Source organism: Onychostoma macrolepis, chromosome 09 (genome assembly GCF_012432095.1).
Source record: "Onychostoma macrolepis isolate SWU-2019 chromosome 09, ASM1243209v1, whole genome shotgun sequence".
In the NCBI taxonomy this organism is placed as follows: domain Eukaryota; kingdom Metazoa; phylum Chordata; class Actinopteri; order Cypriniformes; family Cyprinidae; genus Onychostoma; species Onychostoma macrolepis.
Window position 1 is genome coordinate 29,370,424 of NC_081163.1, and position 22,820 is coordinate 29,393,243.

At 35.8% G+C, this 22,820-nt stretch overlaps 1 protein-coding gene across 7 annotated transcripts in view; it reads left to right on the forward strand.

Annotated features, from left to right (window-relative positions):
• Positions 1-22,820, forward strand: part of dgkh (diacylglycerol kinase, eta) — an 81,730-nt gene that overhangs the window by 29,789 nt on the left and 29,121 nt on the right. For 5 of the 7 annotated variants that reach the window (XM_058786966.1, XM_058786968.1, XM_058786971.1 and 2 more), the window contains 5 exons: positions 11,916-12,020; positions 12,787-12,919; positions 18,895-19,001; positions 19,102-19,227; positions 19,311-19,413. In XM_058786966.1, the coding sequence (XP_058642949.1) occupies positions 11,916-12,020; positions 12,787-12,919; positions 18,895-19,001; positions 19,102-19,227; positions 19,311-19,413 (574 nt within the window). Of the gene's footprint in view, positions 1-2,429; positions 3,107-11,915; positions 12,021-12,786; positions 12,920-18,894; positions 19,002-19,101; positions 19,228-19,310; positions 19,414-22,820 lie in introns of those variants that run through there. The other 2 variants (XM_058786969.1, XM_058786970.1) reach the window with 2 other exon arrangements.

Here is a 22,820-nt window from a genome sequence, read left to right on the forward strand (position 1 = left end):
ATGCCTAAAGTGGACTATCATACCTTTTCAGAACAGATAAATACTGTAAATATCCAAATCTCTTTACTATGGACTGTGATGGCAATTTTCCTCGAGTTATTAACATCATAAACTTAGCAATTTTCAAAATGAAAAGTACACATTTGTAATATTATACTTTGTGTTTTATTATATTGGCATTAAATTACTAAAAGAAAACATTACCATTGCACACAAAAAGATGTTTCTAATACAACATCTGAGGGAGTTACAGTAAATTTGACATCTTTCTCTCCTCTGACTGCTGTAAATTTCTTTCTTTCTTTCTTAATTTTGTATTTTTTTTGGAAACATGATTGTGCATGAGAGGAACATATCAGGATTTTTCTTTTGCTATTGGAGCAAATGGGAACACAAATCTTTTTTTTTTGTATTCTTCCATTCCCAGTATAGAACCCGGAAACGTCCATTATTAGAAAATCAATGAAAGTTACTTATTTTCTACACTGTGAAACATGCAAATGTTGCCTCGGGGTTGTATTGTTGTGCTTTTCCATGGTATAACGTGTGTTTGTGTTTGCGAGCAAGTAAACAAGTGTCGTCAGCTGAGATCAAACAGGCCGAGGAGCAGCGACTGTGGTCGTGTCCTTCTAAAAACTGCAGGCCGGCTCCCCAGGCACGGCTATAAAAAGAAACAACGGAGGACTAAGAAAGCTCCAAGGAGAACGAGGGGTTATTCTTAGCAGCAGAGATGTTAGTGCTCCACTGAGCATGTTTTGGATGATTTGATCACTGGCATATTGTTTAACAGTGGGCTGGGCGAGCGGAGCCGTGTGGACGCGTGTGTAATGCACATGCTCTGGGGTAGTTGCTACGCTCCGCCTGCTCCAACAAATGCTTTTTCCCCTCAGAAAAAAGAAATCACCCACTGCCAAGAAAAACAACACACGCTCATTATACTTATAAATTATTGAGAGGCCCATGTAGATGCTTTTTTTAGAAATAAAGTGTGTTCTTTTTGTTCAGTACAAGCGTGGCGATCTGCAGATTTCAGAAATACATTACACACTTCTGAGCAAGCCAAACCCACTCAAAACCCATTTGAAAACATTGTTTTTGTGATTCCACTAACACTGTCGTGCAGAAATGACACACTTCACTTTGAGGGAATTGAGGGAAGGTTTGCCCACAGGAGAATTATATTGAGTTCTCTGTAATGTTTTACTGAAATAGCACCAGATGTGTCTTGTAGAATTCTGTAGTAGAAAAAAAAATAGTCACAGATTGATATAAAGTAATAAAGCTATAAAATTAAAATGGATAGCACTGCTCGATTGCGTTTTATTATTATCCATTTTTCAAACTGTCCCAAAAAATAGTCCCAAATAAAAAACTTTTGATTGCAGACTTCTTGTACAATATCTTGAGCACAAAGAAATTGTGAGAGACCTTAAACAGCTTCAGTGCATTTAAATGAGTTTTCAGAATGTCATTTTCTGTATGTTTGCATGTGCATACTTGACACAAAACATGTCCAGAATTTTTAAAATCATAATAGGTTAAAATTTGCATGAACGTGTAAGGGGAAAGTCTGTATCTTAGGTCCATTTTTAATAAAAAAACTTTTTCCTTCAATGCACTGAAAGCAAAAATTATGTAGTAAATTAGCAAGTAAATTTCACAAATAATTAAACTCAAAAAGTTGAAGTAGAAAGACTGAAACAATATTTTCTTATAAAACACTCCAAAAATCTACATTTTTGCCGCTGGAATTTATAACTTCCAAAAAAAAAAAAAAAAATTATAGTGTAGTTTATGTGGCCCTGCTAGTGTGAAAAAATTCTATTAATTTAATTTTATATTTTTAATATTTAATTTTGTTTATTTTTATTTTTAATTTTAAAAGGCGTTTTCTTGTACTAGAAGTGTTCATTTAGTCTCTGTTAATTATTCTATGTCTTTAAAATGATTGAGACATGCCTGATCATTGATAATAATGGAATTACGTTTGTCACACAGGACATATTATATTATATTAATTATATTATATTACATTATATTATATTATATTCTTGAATTTCATTAGGAGAAATAAAAACAGTTGCAAATGAGACAGTTATTGACAAAAAAAGGGTATAATCTATTAAATTAATATGGATAGCATAGCTTGGATCATTTGTTCTTGGAATAATTTGACGAAAAATGTTGGAGTTCATATTGAGAAGACTTTTGATTGCAGATTTCTTGTATAGTATCTTGAGCACAAATCTGAGTTTGTGGCATTGTAGAGAGATTACTGGGTTTTATCCTCCAGAGAATAACCTGAAAAGCAGTAGACATGAGCTAAAGTCTCCATTTGCACTTTATCTCATCGCACTCTAGGAGAAACTATCGAAACAAAATGGATTTCCCTTGCGATTTTCTTTTCTACAGCAGGTACCTTTTCATAATGCGCAGCCACTTTGGGCTTCAGTTTTGCTGTATTTTTCTCAGTGGAGCAACCTACTGCTCTGTAGTCGTGCTGTGTTTTTTTTCTGTTGCTAAAAATAGCTCACAGCACTGTGCGTTTCTGAGAGAGACAGAGAGAGAGAGAGAGAGGGAGAGAAGTGATCTGTCTGCGGAACAAAAGGAAATCCTCAGAGTGATGTCACTCACAAACACCTCCCGGTGAAGGGCTGCAGTCAAAAGCGGAGGGGGAGTGAATGATACTGGAGGACGGAGGCACAGCGAGTGATGATGGATGATGGGAAGAGGTGAACGCTAGCCTGCTCTCCTTAATGAGTCGATTCTGCTTGACTTGGCCAGTGGTCCGGAGGGAGCTGTAATGGAGAACAAGGTTCAGCCTAAACACATGCGACGTCTTAAAACGGCTACTTAAGTATGCAGGAATTGTTCTTTATTCGTCCGTCGAAATTTGCCCTCGTGTGTTTGGCCATGTGGAAGCGCTCAGTGTGGCGGTGCATGTGACATTGCATGTGTCTCCGGTGGGCTGTTCCTTGAGCGGTGGAGGGTTCTGCAGCGGTTGGGGAGGGCGAGAGCGACCTGGAGAAACCAGCCTTAACAAACACACTCACAGGCATCAGCTCGCGATTACAGAAGCAGCGGTGCAGCTGAGAGCGGATCGCTGGTGAGTGCGCTACACACACACGGCATATGCATGAATACCGTAACGGTGTCGCTCGACATCTGCGTTCTGCTCCCTACCGGAATGGAAACTTGTCTTTAGATTCTGGTTGAGCTCTCTGCGAGACATTATCTGCTTGGGTTTCTGAGCGTGTAAGAGGAAAGCCAGGACGCTGCACCTTGAGGTACACGTGAGCGAGGCAAAGCTTCCAGCAGCAAGTGCTTTTCGCTGCCAGCTTTCGAGAACAAGATTCCATTATCCTCAACTGGCACCGGCTAGAGCTTTTAAGGGGCTGCACACAAATGGATTTGTCATTTTGTATTTATGCTGCTAAGTTTTAATGGCGCAGACTGATGCATCTCGTATCGTTTTGATGGTACAGAATTGGGAGAGACTTGGAACCGCTTCAGTGCAGCATTTAGTTAATGTCATTTTCTGTATGTTTGCAATGTGCGTATTTGACACAAAATGAGCTTGCAGAATTTTTTAAATCATGTATATTTAAAAAACGGAAAAGGGGGGAAGTCTGTATCTTAGGTCCGTGTTTAATCAACTTTAAATTATTTCCTTTGAAACCATTTTCACTCTAGTAAATTATCTAGTAAATTTCACAAATAATTAAACTCTAAAAGACTAAAATTATATTTTCTTGTAAAACACATTTTTGCCACCGGAATTTTTAACTTCAAAAAATATTTTTTTATATAGTGTTGTTTAAACGGTCCTGCTAGTGTGAACATTTTCTATGAATTTCATTTGTTATTTTTTTATGTTTAATTTTGTTTATTTATTTTTAATTTTAAAAGGCTTTTCCATGCATGCACTTTCTAGACGTGTTCATTTAGTCATTCTATGTGGTCTTTAAAATGATTGAGACATGCCTTATAATTCAAATAGCGTTTAAAAAGTTCTAAATGGAATTTAGTTTGTCACAGCGCAGGACATCGAGCTGTTTTAAAAGGACAAAGCAGAATACTCTGTCAGTATCATTTTGACAGTCCTTTGGAAACAGTTAAATCATGTTTGAGACACTTTATCTGTGATGTTCTGACTAATGTAGCTTATTTAATGATGAATAATCTTATAAAGTCAGGTGCAGCACACCAGATCAATACAGGAACAATGATAATGAAATCTACATGATAAAAGCGTATTGATATTGGAAATATTATTATAAAATGACTTTGTTGATATGCCCCTAATGATCTTTCGCAGAAAAAAATGGGCCTGACACGCCTGAGATTAAAGTCCATAAATAGACTGAGCTAGATCTAATGAAATAATAATCAATTTTGTCCAGAGGGAATCCGCTGGCTCACTAATGTGAAATAATGTAGACTTGAAGGGGCACGTAGAGGGAGTGCTTTAATTAAATGCAGTATCTCTTTCCTGTGGTTTCCTGTGTGTACCAGTGCAAACTGACGAGATGATGAATTCCATATTGGCTGTAGTTAACCTTGATGGAGCAGGTGCTTGTAACATGTAACAGGGATCAGACAGCTAAATATTATTTATGATAATGATAATGTTAGCTGACAAGACACTAAAGTTCATTTTAAATTTTTTGAAAGAAGCATCTTCTGCTCACCAAGGCTTACAAAATACAGTGAAAACAGTAATATTGTGAAATATATATAATATATTGATACATTTTAAAATGTAATTTATTCCTGTGATCAAAGCTGAATTTTCAGCATTATTACTCCAGTCTTCAGTGTCGCATGATCTTTCAAACAATGTTCTGTAATGCTGATTTGCTTCTCAAGAAACATTTATTATTATTATCAATGTTGAAAACAGTAGTGCTGCTTTATATTTTAATGGAAAACATGGTAGGTTTTTGATGAATAAAAAAAGTTTAAAAGAACAGCATTCATTTGAAATGCTGAAAAAAGAACCGTATTATTCTAGGAGGATTTTCAGAGGAGGATTATTGTTTAGAAATTATTGTAAAAAGGTGAAAATATTTAGTTGTTACCTACCTTATATCCCTGCCTTATCTGACCTTTAAAATTTTTGCTCTAGTCTAATGTCTTGCTGTATTATTTAAATAATATATTCACGTTGCCTGAAAAATAAATTAAAAAGGTAACACTTTATTTTAAGGTGTCCTTGTTGTTACACGTTTCAAGTACTTACTACTATAATAACAATAAATTCTGCATAATTACATGCAAGTAACCCTAAACCAAACCCTAATCCTAACCCTAACTGTGTAGTTAATTAATATTACTCATTATTACACTGTAACAAAGGCACCTTAAAATAAAGTGTAACCGCATTATTTTATTGCACCAAGAACAATTAGCTGGCATTGATATCTATCTGAACACGAGGAGCTTTCCATCAAATCCAGTGGTGTTTTCTCCCAGAGCTTCAATGAGGGTTTAATCTATCGACTCTAGAATATTCTATAGTGTCATTGATTAGGTCAGACTCAGTCCTGTGTTAAATAAAGCAGCACTAGTCTCACACGGATACTCTCTAGAAGTCTCTGCGTCTCTTCTGCGGTGACTGCCCTTTTCTGAGTATTGAACTGGAACGGCTTCACTTTCCCCAGACAACAATTAGCCCCCTGAGTCAATGGGGACTATCTCATTGGTCCGAGAGCCATTCTCTACCTCACTGCTGCTTTTTCAAGTACCACTTCTTGGACCAGTTTCTACCAAAATGGTGCCGGTTCTCAATTTGGTGGTTTTGCTGGTTCTTCGACTTGCATTTCCATTAACTGACAGTTATTACAAAACTTGGCGACAAACATTCACAAACAAACAGTCCTGCAGAGTACCAATGTGCAAATAACTTATTTTTTAACTGGAAACCCAATGTAATCAGGCTTGTTTCAGGTTGCTTTCTGATTCCTGATCTCAAACTGGCATGTTTCATAGGGGTGTTTATGTATGAAGCACATGATCAAAAACATGTAGTTCGAGTGCACAGAACATATTGAAGGGGTCTTGAGATTTGTTTAAAATACAATCATCAAAGGTTCAGAAAATTCACTGTTTGACTATTTAAATACACTGTAAAAAGTGATAAGTTAACTTAACTTAAAAAAATTGAGGAAACCTGTTGCCTTAAAAATTTTAAGTAAATGATCATTTAAAAAATAAGTTAAGTTCACTTAACTTTTTTTTTTTTTTTTTAATTATTATTTACTTAATAATTTTAAGGCAACAGGTTTCCTCAATTTTTTTAAGTTAAGTCAACTTATCACTTTTTACAGTGTAGTAATAAATGTTCATATCAAAGCATATTTTAAGTATAATATCTGAATTTTAATACCACTTAATTAAAAAAAATACATGTAGATTGCTATATAAATGAGAAAACAATGAAGAAAAAGTGATTTAAAATATTATAAAAATATATATATATATATTTAAAAAAATAAGGGCATGATAGTCTTTCCCCATAACTAGACACATAGAAATAAAAAATAGATGTCAAATACATTGTAAATAGATGAATTTTTTAAGAATTGTTAGTCATTAAAAAATGTATGAAAAAAATAAAAATAAAATAAAAAATTCAGGGCATGATAGTCTTTCTCCATAACTAGGCACATAGAAATAAAAAGTAGGTGTCAAGTGCATTGTAAATAGATTAATTTTTTAAAAATTGTGAGTCATTAAAAAATGTATGAAAAAAAAAATTCAGGGCATGATAGTCTTTCCCCATAACTAGGCACATAGAAATAAAAAGTAGGTGTCAAGTGCATTGTAAATAGATGAATTTGTTAAGAATTGTGTCAGCTGACTGGTGCCATTTTGTTATTTCAGTGTTATTTTAGTATTATTGCGATATTATATAATGTATTAATATTTTGTTTTAATAATTCCATTATGTTTTTGTATTTTTTGTAAAAGTTTTTTTATATGTCTATATAGATTTTATTAATTTTATTTGCGGTTTTAGTTATTTTGGCTTTACTTCAAGTAACAGTTTCTTATAGTTTTAGTTAACTATAATAACCCTGAACTATGGCAGTTAATATGCAATTTTATTTTCACAAAAACAGTTGTTTTCATACATTTCAGTGTAAGATGCTGTTACTGTGTAATTTTTACACACATTTAATGACAATTTGCTATTGTTAAATTGCCTTATGCAACATTGCAATTCTTTAAAACGATCTCACTTATCAGCATCTCAGTTGTTGGATGACTAGTTGACTAGTTGACCATTGTGAGCCATTTCATAAGGCCCAGAACCGGTTTCAGACACCCTGCCGCTGTAAATGAGTGAAATCTTTTTTCTAGTTTGTCTAAACTCCATTTGAATGTAATCATGAACTGCGGCGATGGCGCACAAGAGAAATCACTCAGTGAAGTTGCCGTGTCCTCAGCGCGAGCGGTTGAAGAGGCTTTTAGAGTAAGTGGCTGGCAGGGATGAGCTGGGAGTTGCCCGTGTTTGATTGTGTAAGGGAGAAAGATGAATGCTAATGTGATTACTGCATCATGGCTGGGCATAGAAATTGATAGGTATGTTTTTTGGCAACAAAAAATGAATCAAATAGCTCTATAAGTAATGAAATAACACGTTGGAAAATTCCAGCGGCTCTTTCTGCAGCTGACAGCGCAGCCTGGACAGTGTGACTTCTTTATTTGTTTTTGTAGAAGATACACAGGCTCTTGCTTGTGGTTTAGATCTGCAGTATCTATGGTGAACATATAAATAAACACGAAGCTGTGCGATGCTATGCTGCAGCTCTCGGACTGAACTGCCCTTCACAGCTCCGCGCTGCACTGCTAAACATGCCTCGCAGAGCACTTGTCATTTACAAGCTAGTAAAGGACAACTGAGCCCTTACATAGCAGCTGCGTGGTGCACTGGCACAGGGTGGTATTTATGAAGGAGGCTTCCGAGATTCCAGTGTCTTCCTGTAGAAGAGACTCCTCAGATGATTGGACGGCTGCCAGAGATACTCTGCGCTTCAAATGACCTTATCTGGTTGGACCAAAGAGTCACCTTAAAGGAGGTTATTTCATTAAATCCTGATAACCGATAGAAATAAAACTGCAAAGCTTTTTCTTATTAAGTATTTATGCAATGTATGTTGTCATTTTGGGTTCAGTACAAGTTAACCTCTACATTTGTTGATTGAGATTAATTAATTTATTTGTTATAAAATACATTTAAAAAAGCATATAAAAAGCAATTCAATGTTATTGTTTATTCATTTAGATTTTTGCGGCATACAGGCAAATTTCAGGGTGATACATCAGGGTGATACAATTGTACTAAAGAAGCTTAATTGAAAGAAAGTCATGTGGTGCAACCAGCAGTATCCAAAAACTTGCAGAAAAAAAGAAAGAAATTGTAGAGTAGGCCCCTTCAGACCCTCAATACTGTCTGTTTCAATAAGTTCTGTATCTTAAAATATGTTTTTAAGATACTTATTCTGATCAATTCCGGTGTAACGTCATGTAGCACAACACCCCGAAACATTATGAATTTCTTATATTTACGAATTAGTATTTCACAATATTTGTTAGAATATATACTTTTATTTTGAAAAATATATTCAAAATCTTATTTCTAAAATAATGATTGATGTTTACACGTTTATTTAAATGAATTATAACACAATTTGTTTTGTTTTTATTTCATAGTTACACCACTCATTACATTTAAACATTTCTTAAAAATATATTATGTTGTTATTTTAAAACTATATTTTCAAAATATATATTTTTTTTAAATCATGTTTTTTTTTTTTTTTTTTTTTTGTCATTGATCTGAACCTGGACTTACAATAAAATAATGATTGTTCATGTAGCACCATTCAAACAAGATGAGTTTACCAAAAATAATAATACAATAATAATAAAATAAAATAACAAAGAAATAACAATAACAGAAAAAGAAAAACATACTAAATTAAATATATATTTTAAAAAAAATGCAGAGTGAATTTAAGTTAAAATCACAGACGCTTTACAAGAATGGTACAAGGGAAAAAAGAAATAAAAAAAGTCATTATTTACTTACCCTCATGCCATTCCAAACTCAAATGCATTTAAGATCTCTGGCTCCATAGATTCTAAGTGCATTAGCATAACTGCAAAATTTTAAATTAAAAACAAATGCTGTTGATAGAGCTTTTTGAGCCCAGACCATTATTTTAATGATGCACTGCTAATGCCTTTTGACTTTGACTTTATTGTCAAATGGTAAAGGAAGTCATACTGAAGTGGAGACAGAAGCCACTAATGAGTTTGGGGATTTTAGGGGGGATGGAGGTTGAAAACACTCAGATCCAACAGCACTAAAAAAACCAGCAAGAATTAACAAGCCATGGATGAAGCTACTGTATCTTCACCCGCCACTCAAATGGCAAACATAATGAGCTACAGCGTTGACATCCACATTACTCTGTTGCGTGTGTAATTCTCTCTCAGCACCTCTGCTGCTGTTAGTGGATATCTTCAGTGCATTCCCCTGTAATCCACTCATGTGGCAGCTACAGCCACTGCGTTTTCTCATAGGGAGATTGTATGCTGTTGTGTAAAAGCGATAGCGTTGTTTATTTGGTAACCACACCTCTGAAAACTGTAGTAGCCAGCTAGGCAAAACCTAACTAGAGACGATTCATTCCCCATCATGCCAGATGGTTATGACTGGTGTTCCAAAAATGAACGAGGCAACTTATGGTTGAGGCATTTATAACAGGAACAGATGGGTTTTATCTGTTGCATCCATGTGAGCTTATTATTGCAGCCTGGAATACAAGGTTATTTTACAGCTCTTTATAATTAGCTGAGAACACTGACACTTGTGCTAAACTAGGATCTGTGATGACAGCTCATTGTAGATATGAAGAATAGGAGCAAGTATTATTATATAGCAAGTATAATTGTTGTTTCAATGCAACAATTTCAGTGGAGTGTCAGGTTTCTCCTAGACAGCAATGAGACTAAAGGAGAGCAAATTGAGACTGGAAAACACAGTATTTTGATGTGTTCAAATAATATTTGAAGAATGTCTCAAACAGTGCTCAGATTGGTTCAGACTATAGAGTCTGTAAAATTGTCTTGTTTTAATTCATATTTTCGGAGATAAACTTGATACCTAAATGGATAGTTCACCTAAAAATGAAAATTCTGTTAACAATCCAAAATCCATAAGACTTTCATTCATCTTCAAAACACAAATTAAGATGAAACCTGAGCGATTTTGTCCCTCCATTGAAAGTCTGTTCCACCAAAACTATCACATCACTGATCAATGCAGATACTCATAGCACATCAAATATCAAAAGCTTAACCTTAAAGGATAGTTCACCCAAAAATGAAACTTCTGTCGTTCCAAACCTGTAAGACCTTCATTCATCTTCAGAACACAAATTAAGATATTTTTGCTGAAATCCGAGAGCTTTCTGACCCTCCATAGACAACAAGGAAACTATCATGTTCAAGACCCAGAAAGGTAGTAAGGACATTGTTAAAATAGTCCATGTGACATCAGTGGTTCAACCGTAATTTTACGAAGCTCACGGGAATACTTTTTGTGTGCAAAGAAAACAAAATTAACGGCTTTATTATTTTATAGCTTCATAAAATTAAGGTTGAACCACTGATGTCACATGGACAATTTTAACGATGCCCTTACTACTTTTCTGGGCCTTGAACATTGCAGTTGCATTGCTGTCTATGCAGGGTCAGAAAGCTCTCGGATTTTATAAAACAAATCTTACTTTGTGTTCTGAAGATTAACAAAGGTCTTACGGGTTTGGAACGACATGAGGGTGAGCAATTAATGACAGAATTTTCATTCTTGGGTGAACTAACCCTTTAACTGCGTGATGTTTAGAACAAACCCCATCATTTGCATCAAGCAAGCACATCTGAGCTTCTGCTTATCACATACAATGAGTACAGTAGGCTATGTGTGATCAATGTGTTATATGAGTAAAAGCCTAAATCTGTTCGTCATATAAAGCGGTTGTGGGTCATATGGAGTACTTGTATGAAGTTTTTGAGGCTTGAAAGTTTGGTGGAATGCTCTTTGATTGGAGTGACAGAAATCTTTCAGGTTTCATTAAAAATATCTTCATTTGAAGATGAAGTTGAACAAAAGGGTTTGAATGAGGGTGAGTAAATAATGACAGAATTCTGATTTTCAGAATTTTCACTCAGAACTCAGTAGTCAAGACTATTGAGCTATAAAAGAGCGACATATGAGGATCGAAAATCAGATCAAAACTGTAAATTGGGAATTCCCACAGTTTTATCCTCAGATAACTGGCCGTCAAATGTCATACTTTGGATCGACCATTTCTAACCTAAATGCATCTCTCGCGTCTTTAAAACCAGAGTGGCCAAAATGAGAAAGTGGTTTATATAGGAATTTGCGCTGTTGTTTCGGTGCAGGTGGCAAGCTGTAATTCCCTAAAGACTGTATCACCTGCTTCACCACGCGAAAACAGTTGTTGTGCTGCTGCGCGCCGCTGGTGTGTGGAGATGTTAAGGGTGGCGTTATCAATAAATTATAGCAATATTAAAAGCGCAGGGGTTGACTCGCATGGAGGCTGCCCCTGTTATGAAACAGGCTTTTAGCATTTTCTCGGGCTCTCCGCCTGTCAGCCTAAATCTCACTCAAGCATCCGAAACGAGTAGAGAGGAAAAGACCTGAGGGGTGGAGGTGGCCGTTAAAGAGGAGACGAGGAGGAGGCGAGGGGTGGGGGGGGCTTGTCCCGAGCCTCGTCTTGAAGAGCGGGAAGGGGGAGATCTCATTGTCAGTCGCAGTCAGTCAGGCAGGAGGGTGAGACGCTCCGCTCTCATCTCCCCGGATCTCTGTCTTCCTGTAGGTAATTACACCGTTCCGAAGGCTTATCCTGTGCGCCGAGAACAGGAAAGAAATGGAGGACTGGATCAGCTCACTGAAATCGGTTCAGTCCAGAGAGCATTACGAGGTAAGAGCGCAGTTTGACTTGAGTTGCATCTTGAACTATCACTGTTTTTCAAACACACTTCTAAGATGCATGCCTTAGAATCCCCTTAACTGTTTTCAATCAGGTCCTGTGTATTTCTCCACACGCTTTGGGTGTTCAAATCTAGCTTCCAAAAAGACCTTCTTTCAGATTTCCTCTTCTCTTCTCATATGCATCTGAAACATTATGCATAGATATCATGTTATGTTTAAAATAGTTCTGGAAAAAGGAATTTTGCTCTGTTTGTTGTTGCTAATTGACCGACTCTAATTGTGCATGTGTGCATGTGGTGGTTTTTAACATTTGACACCAGTAAATGAAAGAGCTAACTGCAGCGTTGAGTGTTGACTGTACGCTCACTTTGATATGAGATGAAGATGGTTATGTAAGACTCTCAGCCCCCGTGTTCTGCAATACCACACCCAGAACTCCAGCGCTCCGCTGGCACCCCTGACTGGGGGCGCCGTCCTCCCTATTCAATCGTTTTAACATTCAAGACACATCAATCCGACAACTGACCTCTTAAATCACTGTCCTGTTGCATTAGGGTGCTGCAGGTAGATGCCCATGTCGGTGTGGTGTTGCATGCAGGAGGGTTGCGCGTTGTACACCTGCGGCTGTTAAATGTGTGCCAGTCTGTGTGATACATGTGTGTGTATGAGAGCTGAAAAACATAGCCTTTGTTTTAAGGGCTCTGAAAAAGTCTTATCCTGGCGCTGCCAATTTGTCTTAACTTCTCCTTTGCTAGACGGCACAGTTTAATGTGGAACATTTCTCAGGGATGCACAACTGGTATGCCTGCTCCCACGCTCGCCCTACCTTCTGTAACGTCTGTCGGGACAGCCTCTCAGGGGTCACTTCTCATGGCCTCTCTTGTGAAGGTAGGTGTCTGTTCATCTCTCTCGGCTTCTCAAACCTGTGTGTCAGATAATCCCTCTTTAATTATGAAGCTGCTTCGCTCAGCTCGCTGTCCTTCCCCAAAGGTGTCATTTTTTCATCAGAGTTGGTCAAGGGTGGTCAGGGATGGCTCAGGGCTGCATTAGAGTGGGTTGCACTGGTCAGAGCTACTTAGTGCAGAAGCACAGCTAATTGAGGTGGGGAAAGGATCTGGACGGAAACGCAATGCAATAATAAATCCATAAACTGACGCCGGGTCTCTGTCTTTTATTTGTTTATAATTTGCACTTCAAGGATATGATGTGTTTGCTTTTTATATTAAAATGCACATCAATCAGATAAAAACGGTTGAGATTGCAGATATAAAAATCCTTTTTAAACAGGTATCCCGAACACTCCACCTGTCTGCCGCAGAACCACTTTTAAAGTCAGCTTCAAACACCAATCACAGCCTATTGTGCTTCAGTAATCGGACATATTTTTGTGAGTGAAATAGGATATTCAACGATGATTAGAATGGGCTTGTAGAATGAGATTGGATTGTATCTGTCTGGAATTCTTTGGATCTTATAAAGGGGAATGGAAGGGAAGGATCGAAAAGACGGATTGGAGGTGAATGATTGAAAAGTAACTAGGTAGTCAGGGTTTTTCTGGTTAATTTCAGTAGTTAGATCCTACTGTTAGATGCTACACCAAATGTGGGCAAAAGCACATTTTACAACTAATGGTTGTTGAAAAGCAGTTGTGCAAAATTATATTATATTATATTATATTATATTATATTATATTATATTATATTATATTATATTATATTATATTATATTATATTATATTATATTATATTATATTATATTATATTATATTATATTATATTATATTATATTATATTATATTATATTATATTATATTATATTATATTATTATATTACCGTTAACTAAAAGTAAAACAAATAAAAAACCATAAAAATCATTAATTAAAACAAAACAAAATAAAATATATAAAAAAGTCAAACTTAAAATTGTTTTATTTCAGCTAGTTGCCAAGACAACATTTGTCATTTTCATTTAGATTAACCTGAAGTACTAAAATATCCAAAACTAAATAAGAGTAATAATAAAAAAAAAATTGCATACATATATAGACATAAAAAATATATAATAATAATAATAAATATAATAAAATAATAAAAGGTTAATCTGTAAAATAAAATAAAAGTTGTTTAAAGTACTGACAGAAATGCACCTAAAATATATACTTTCCCATATACATTCATGAACATTTTGTGTATTTTACAGCTTTTTTTTTTTGTTTGTTTTCATATAAAATCTTGATGCTGAAGTTTGTGGCTATTTTTGAGTTATGTGTAGAATCACCTCAAAGTACTGGCAGGTTAAAACACTCTCACTAAAAATACCACATCCAGCATCATGCATTATGCATGCTAATGGTGTGACATCATGTGGAAAGAGAGTGCTAATTACTTTCAGAGATATGCAGATGGTGCTCATTAAACTCGGCTGGCTGTCATTGGCTCTCACATAGCAGGAAGTAAAAATAGTAAGCCTCTCACTCACGCCTCAGTTTTAATGAGAAATTCAAGTGAAACTCACACTGCTTTGTGAATAATACAAGCCTCGTCATCACCGTCATCCTAATGTTTCCTAATGTTGATTTTCCACCAAAACATCAAGACGCCATTTAGTACGACAGTTTCCTGGGGTCATGTTGCATTAGGCAAAAGTGGATTTGTGTGGTTCTGCGTGTGGTCGCAGTGTTCTAGAGAGCGATAATTAAGGAGCACTTTCCAGTGCTGTTGTCACGGTGTTTGCGTTTCCAACAAGCAGACTCACTCCTGAGTATTAATTACTGTATGTGTTACTGTGGAAAGATGATCTCATTTCTTTCAACAAACCTCTCATTACCATCTTCAAACCCGAGAGCCGCTTGTGTTCACATGGAAATTGCTTTTGTTTCAGCTGTTCGCTGACAATGGCATTAGTGAGTGGACTACTGAGTGAACAAGAAAGATTATTTACAAAACTGATAATTGTGGTCCTGGATGCTGATTGTAGCATTCTAGCTGTGCTAAATTACAGCTACAGTAACAGTTATGACTCTGGACTGTTTGTTCTGTGAATGGTCCTTAATGCATCTGATGAATAAAATAATGTTTAAATGTTTCCTTAAATAGTAACTGTTTTATAAAATCAATAAGGATTTTCTAATCTAATTTAATCTTTTATGTCCTTTGATAAATTCCAACAGAAATGTGCATTTAAATGAATCTGGTCAGAAAAAAATGCTTGAGTTAAGCACTTTCATATTACTTCCTGTATTTTTGGCTTATTGACAAATACTGGAAGCTTTTTAGCAGTAATCAAGTTAAAATATTTTAGGTCTGTAGTTCTTACTTTACTTTCTTGCACTGCTACAGTGTATTTGCTTCATTGACTGGCTAAATAGGTTGTATTTTCTGACATGCTTAGTCAATTTTTATTTATAGTGCCCAATACTGTATGCATCCAAATTAAATTGTACAATCAACATCCACAATGAAAAATATGATCATTCCATCATGATTTGAAAGCAGCTATAGACAGAGATGAAGCTTTCCTCAATATATAATAGCAAGCATGCATCATTATTTCTTAATCATATCAGTTTGTTGACTTCAAAAGTGGAGTTCATTGGTAATTAGTTTGTATTCTTGTAAAATCAACACAAGCTTGATTTTGTAGTCGAGACCAGCTCATTCGAGTCTGAGTCCAGATCGAGACCCTAGTAGTTTGAGTCTGGATTAAGACCAAGACCAGAAGAGGGTTGAGTCTGAGTCAAGACCAAGACTGGAAAATGGTTGAGTCTGAGTCAAGACCGATACTTAAGGTTCAGGGTTGAGTCGGAATCAAGACTGAGACCTAAAGAGGGTTGAGTCTGAGTCAAAATACCTAAACAGAGTTGAATACAAGTCAAGACCGAGACTTGAACAGCGTTGAGTCAGAATCAAGACTGAGACCTAAAGAGGGTTGAGTCTGAGTCAAAACTGAGACCTAAACAGAGTTGAACACGAGTCAAGACCGAGATCTGAACAAGGGTGAGTTGGAATCAAGACTGAGACCTGAAGAGGGTTGAGTCCAGGTCAAGATTGAAGCCAGAACAAGGTCGAGTTTTAGTCAAGACTGAGACCCGAAGAGGGTTGAGTCCAGGTCAAGATTGAAGCCAGAACAGGGTCAAGTTTTAGTCAAGACTGAGAACAGAACAGGGTTGAGTCCAGGTCAAGATAGAGACCAAAAAAGGGTAGAATCTGAGTCAAAACTGAGAACTGAAGTGGGTCAAGTCAGAGTCAAAACAAGAGTCCAAATGCTTCTGAGAAAACCAAGACCTTACAAATACGATTGGGGGCTCAGACTTTTGTCCGGTCTTACAAGCACCAGCACCACAACTCTAAAATGGTTACACATAATCAAGTTGGCCAAACAAGGCACTGGGAATTAACTTTGAAACAGGATCACAAAGGCCAGTCTTCAGTGGTCAGCTGGTCAGCAGCATACATTTGATGCGCTGGTGTCCCAACAAATCTTCTTGACTTGCTTAACCAGCTTCGCCAGCCAGTTCTTAACAGTTTGGCCCAGCATGGGAATTCATTCAGGTCTACACTGGTCTTTTCAGCAGGGTTCAGCAAGTTGAGAGACTTGAAGTTTAGAACGATCATTGCTGCTTATATTTCACTTCGATTTCTTGCAGCAGCCAATCAATAAGGATTGATGTGAGACATGGGCCCCAACAAAAGAGGCAAACTCGATATTTCTCACTCTCTAATTTGACAGAGACATCCTGTCCATTAGCAGCGCATCGTAAACAGTCTTACGTTCACTCGGCATTACTGAATTGTCTGTAAATGGTTTGCTAACAGCCCTGAAAATGACATTAGAGTGATTTATTGGAGATTTGTTTTCAGAGCCATGTGAAATGGTCTGAGCGTAGACCAGCTCTGATTACAAGATGAGAGTGGAGCCCAAGCGAGATGAAGCGCTCTCTGATTAGCGTTATGATTCTCTGAAGAGGACGCGCACTCTCTCGTCTCGTCTCAATAGATGAGTCTCCTCATTTATTATTGAGAAACAGCATTGCAGAAAGTAGAAATTCTCAGCATCGGACATACTGTGAGCGCTGGGCTTCCTTTCCCGTAAACAGCCCCGTTCAGCCCATGCAGTATCCACTCCGGTGCTGGAATACGCCACGGAGGAAACACTTTCTGTGGTGACTATGTGGCATCCCAGCGGGCAGGGCTTGGCTGGGCTAAATGCGCCTCTGCGCTGGCGTGATTAGCCGTGTCACCACAAATCTGTGTAATCCTGCAGGACATTAGAAGCCCCGGCAGCATATGGAGGCATAATGCGCTCAGACATTGAGATGGGCTGATTTAACTGGATTTGAGGCTTTTTCAGGGTCTGATTCTTGGACTGTGGGCGCCAGTCAGCCCTGTGTGTACAGAACAGCTCGGACCCTGAATGTACAGGATGTTTTGTGGTTCTCTTGTAGAGACAGATTGCGGATTCCCATCTGTGTCGGGAAACGGCTGAGTGTACATTTTAAGTTCGTAGGAATGGAGGTGGCCACGATAATGTGCTGAAGCGTACATTATGGAGGAGGAAGCCAGCCAGCCAATCAATCAGCCACTTAATTCTCCTTCTGGAAATGACCAGATGAACATTGCTAACTTGATTAGACCTGCAATGCAATTTAATAGAGGAAATCAACAAAGAACTGTCGGCCATTAGCTTATTGGACCTCACCCACACCACTGGTGAGGACAAAAACAGCGTCTGTGTGGTTTAACTTTAGAGGTCTAGTTAGCCGAAAGTTTCCAGAATTGAGAAAAAATCAATACATAGCCTAATTCAAAATGCTTTGTCATGACGAATAGAAAAATAAGACAATCATGCTGTTGTTTCCCTACTTTAGAAAGACTCATAGAGTAATGGATGCTAATAGAAATTAGAAATGTAAATTTGTAATAAAAAATTGTCGTTTTATAGGCCAGTGCTGCACAAAAAATGTAACTGGCTTACTTAGTGTCAATGTACTTATTGAAAATGTTAATATTGGGAATATTAAGGCAAAATCTACATATACAAATGGAATTGTACAGATATAAATTACCAAACGTTTGGGGTCAGTAAGAATTATTTTATTTTATTTAATTTTTTTCAGCAAGGACACATTAAACTGATCAAAAGTGACAGTAACTGACAGACATTTATCTATGTCAAATGAATGCTGGAACTTTCTAGCCATCAATAATTCTGAAAAAAAGCAACAAAAACAAAACATCATGGTTTCTACAAAAAATATTAAGCAGCACAACTGTTTTCAACATTGATAATAATGAAAATGTGTCTTGAGCATCAAATTAGCATATTAGAATGATTTCTGAAGAATCATGTGACACAAAGGACTGGAGTAATGATGCTGAAAATTCAGTTTTGCATCACAGGAATAAATTACATTATAAAATATATTGCAATAGACAACAGTTATTTTAAATTTCAATAATATTTCACAATTTTACTGTATGTTTTTAATTTATACATGCAGCCTTGTTTAGACGTTTTAAGACTTTTTTTATTTATTTTTTTAGGAAAATGAAAATAACAAAGAATTATAATAGAGCCTGACAGAAAGCCAATCCATCAGAATGACAGATAGTGATTTTTATTTTTTATTTTTTTTGTACAGTGCTTGTCCTCTCCATGTGGCCCTGTTCTTTGATTAAAGAAAGGTGTTAGTGATCACTATATTGTGCAGTTTAATTTTAGCTTGATTTAGGAAGCGTTTTTCAGACGTCTTTTATCACCTCATATTTCTTCTGCTGAAATGAAAATACTTGATTGTCGTAGAAGCAGCTCAAGGTTACTGCTGGCCAGACTCATAAGCAATTTTCACATTACTCTCTTGCAGTGTGTAAATTCAAGGCCCACAAAAGATGTGCAGTCAGGGCCACCAACAACTGCAAATGGACAACGTTGGCTTCTATCGGCAAGGACATCATTGAGGACGAGGATGGGGTGAGTCTCTTAAAGCCTGTGGTTCAGTGAGCTAATGCATAACCTTTGATTGAATAGCAGAACTGCTGGTCTACATTTTTATTACATTCTATTCCTGTAGATTGCAATGCCACACCAATGGCTGGAAGGCAACCTGCCTGTCAGTGCTAAGTGTGCCGTTTGCGACAAAACCTGTGGCAGCGTGCTGCGCTTGCAGGACTGGCGTTGTTTATGGTGCAAGGCCATGGTAAGAACTGCATATCCCAGAATCCCTTGATTACTTCAGTTCAGTGAGCTTGTGAACTCTAAAAGCCATCTGTGCTTGGACAGGTGCACACGGCATGCATGGATATCTACCCCCGCAAATGTCCCCTCGGCCAGTGCAAAGTGTCCATCATCCCCCCTACCGCCCTCAACAGCATCGACTCAGATGGTAAGACTTTTCTTTTCACAGGAGTGATTTTAAGAGGGATTATTCTAGTCTACACACAAATATTGATGAATATTAATTTAATTTATTAATATTAATAATATTAGTTTTTTTTTACAATAAATATGCTGTATTTAAATAAGAATAATTAAAATGGTCATATTATTATTAATATTATTATTTTTAAATGAATATATTATTATTATTAAGTAATTATTAATGTGTTAATATGTGCTAAATAATAATTTAATTAATTAATTTAATAATTATATTATTTAAACAATAAATATGCTGTATTTGAGTGTAAATAATTAAAATGACTATTGTATTTATTCAGTTTTATTTTAAATTATTATTTACGTATTTATTTTAATTTATTTTAATTTTAATTATGATCATCATTATTATTATTATTATTATTATTTAAGCAACCTTGAGCTTGGGAAAGATGTTTATAAATAACAATTATTATTATTATTATTATCACTAATACTACTACTACATGTGTCTTTGCCAAAATATTAATTTAATTATTCATTTAAATGATATTATTTATAAAATAAATGTGCTGTATTTGGGTGAGAATATCCCAAATATCATACTGTTTATTCATCCATTATTTGTTTTAAATGAAATTATTATTATTATTATTATTATTATTATGAATTAATGAAGAAAGATATAAAACAGGTTGTTCTGAACGTCCACTAACCTTTTTTTACTGTTTATTTTAGATTTATTTATTTTTAATTTATTTTAATTTATTTTTAATTTTTTTGGTCTTGGGAGAACTTTTGAGTTATGAAAGTTTCAGTGTGTTTTCATTATACATGAAACCCTTTCATTTCAAAAGGTCAAAGTCACTTGAGGCCTTGAGGCCACACAAGGCTGATTGCGTGCTTATGCATGATCCCACTCTGGATATAATGTATGATTATGTATCGGCGTGTGTGTGCATGTGAAGTGGTGGGAAGAGCTCAGGTGGAGGACTGCTATAGATGGAGCTCATTAGCTTTGCTAATTCCCAGGTTTCATGAAGAGCAATATCTCTTTCATTATGCCTCTGACCTCTTCTGATTCAATCATGCATACAGGATGTGTTTTCTCCCCTTCTGAGAGACACTCTGTGCCCATGTTCCTTTATTTTTCTTTCCCATCTCTCCTGTATATGTCAGGGCTGTGTGGAAAGTCACTTTCCCTTAGAGCATCTTGTCCTGACGCATGTAAACATAACAGCCTCTGGTGGACCATGTGCTTGGAAAATTCAAGATGAGAGCAAACAAAAACGCTTTTCCACAGCCGGCTCTCTCTTCCTCTATCCCTTTCTGCATTATTAACCTGCTGCTGAGGATTCATACCTTGCTTGTTTGCTCAGTCAGCCTGTGGTGGAGCATATGCCACTGATTTCCAGGAAATTGCACATTGCCTTTTATTGACAGCTGTATGAATTCTATTTAGAGCCGCTTAATTCTTAACAATAGGTGTAAAAATAGCTCGATGGCTTTGTCTGAAAGTTGAAAAAAATGTAAATTTAGGGTGCTCAGTATATTGTAACATAAGGATTTTGATTCATCAAAATGAAACTGAAATCATGACATGATTGCGATTTAATTTTTAAAAAAAAGTGCTGTGTGTTTCAGAGTGTTCTTTTACATGCAAACAACTTATGATCCAGTGTGTTTTTGAACTATATAATAATATAGATAAATAAATAATAATAATAATAATTAGTGCTGTCAAACGATTAATCGCATCCATTATAAAAGTTTTTGTTTACATAATATATATGTGTGTATTGTGTATATTTATGTATATAAATACACATACATGCATGTATATATTTAAGAAAAGTATGTTATGTTTATACATTAAATATATTTATATATAATATGAATTATATGAATATAAATATATACATGTAAATATATGTAAACTTTTTCAAAATATATATTGTATGTGTGTGTGTGTATTTATATATACATAATAAATATACACAGTACACACATATACATTATGTAAACAAAAACTTTTATTTTGGATGCGATTAATCGCGATTAATTGTTTGACAGCACTAATAATAATATATTCACAACATTTTGGCCAACTTGGGCAGCCTTACAATCAAGCATAGCAAATCACATTTTAAGTTGCAATCATAACTTTTATCATAAAAAAAATAAAAATAAAATTGCAGTTAGATTTTGTGCAGCCATTTGTTACCATATTTTAATTCACCTATATGGGAAAATATTGTATATTTAATAGTTTGTGCTCATTTGTCCTGTTTTTGCTTTTGTCATCATCTGTTCCACTTAGTTAATCTTTAAAACATTACATTAATTATTCATTTTAAACATTATTTATAATTAATATTGTTACACTGTTAAAATGTTTTGCAAATCTCAAAATGAATATAAATTGTTCATACTGTACGTTATGATGTACATTATAATGTTGTGATTCCTAAATTCACTTGTAGCATTCAAAATGATTGATTTTAGACTCTAACAGTGACAGTAATTGGTTTGCTAGTAGAGGATCCTAGTTGATTGCAGCATCCAACCTAATCAGACAGCAGATCACATGCACTCAAGTCACAAGCTCACATTGAAAATTAATGACTTCTGATTGCTTCTTTGCTACAGATTACTGTCAGTTTAAATATACATAACATCACAATGCTTTGCATATACATGCCTTAAGGTAAAGTAACATTTATCGTTGCTTTGCAAAATTTCACAGTGGAAATATAGTCATTTTAATAGGAATGCGCGTGTTCAGGAGTTTTGCGTGGCGGGCGAAAATGTCCATACACAGATTTCACTCATGTTCAAGTTAAAATTCGCTGTGCTGATCAACAGAAAGCTGCTTGGTTTGAAAGTGACTTCTGTGTGAGTTGTGCTTTATACATCACTACAGTATTGAGAATAAACAATGGATTTTTTGTATATGAAATTTCCTGGAATATCACTAATGTGGCCACAAATTTAGAATCCGGTCTGAAACCAGTTACCTTTCATTAGCTTTATGTAAAAGTGTCGTTTACGCCAAGGATGAAAACTATAACGGTTACTATAAGATTTAATATTCACTCAAATTCTATAGTGATCTCCACATCACAACTATAGCGATAACGACACAGAGGAACAATATCGCTGGAATCACTTTCAGAATTTTTTTTGTTTTCAGCTGATGAACAATAAAACCATTGACAGCCAATCAGAATCCATCCCACTTTAAAGAGCTTGACCATTTAAAGTGGTAAATGGCAAAACTGCAGCACGCTGTTTATGATTAACAAATGTTATCGAGTGTTGGTGTGGATGATAATACAGTTATTGGTATAGTTATCGCTATAGTTACCGTTCTTGGTGTCAACGGGTTTTAAGTAATTAACAGCTTGCTTTCAT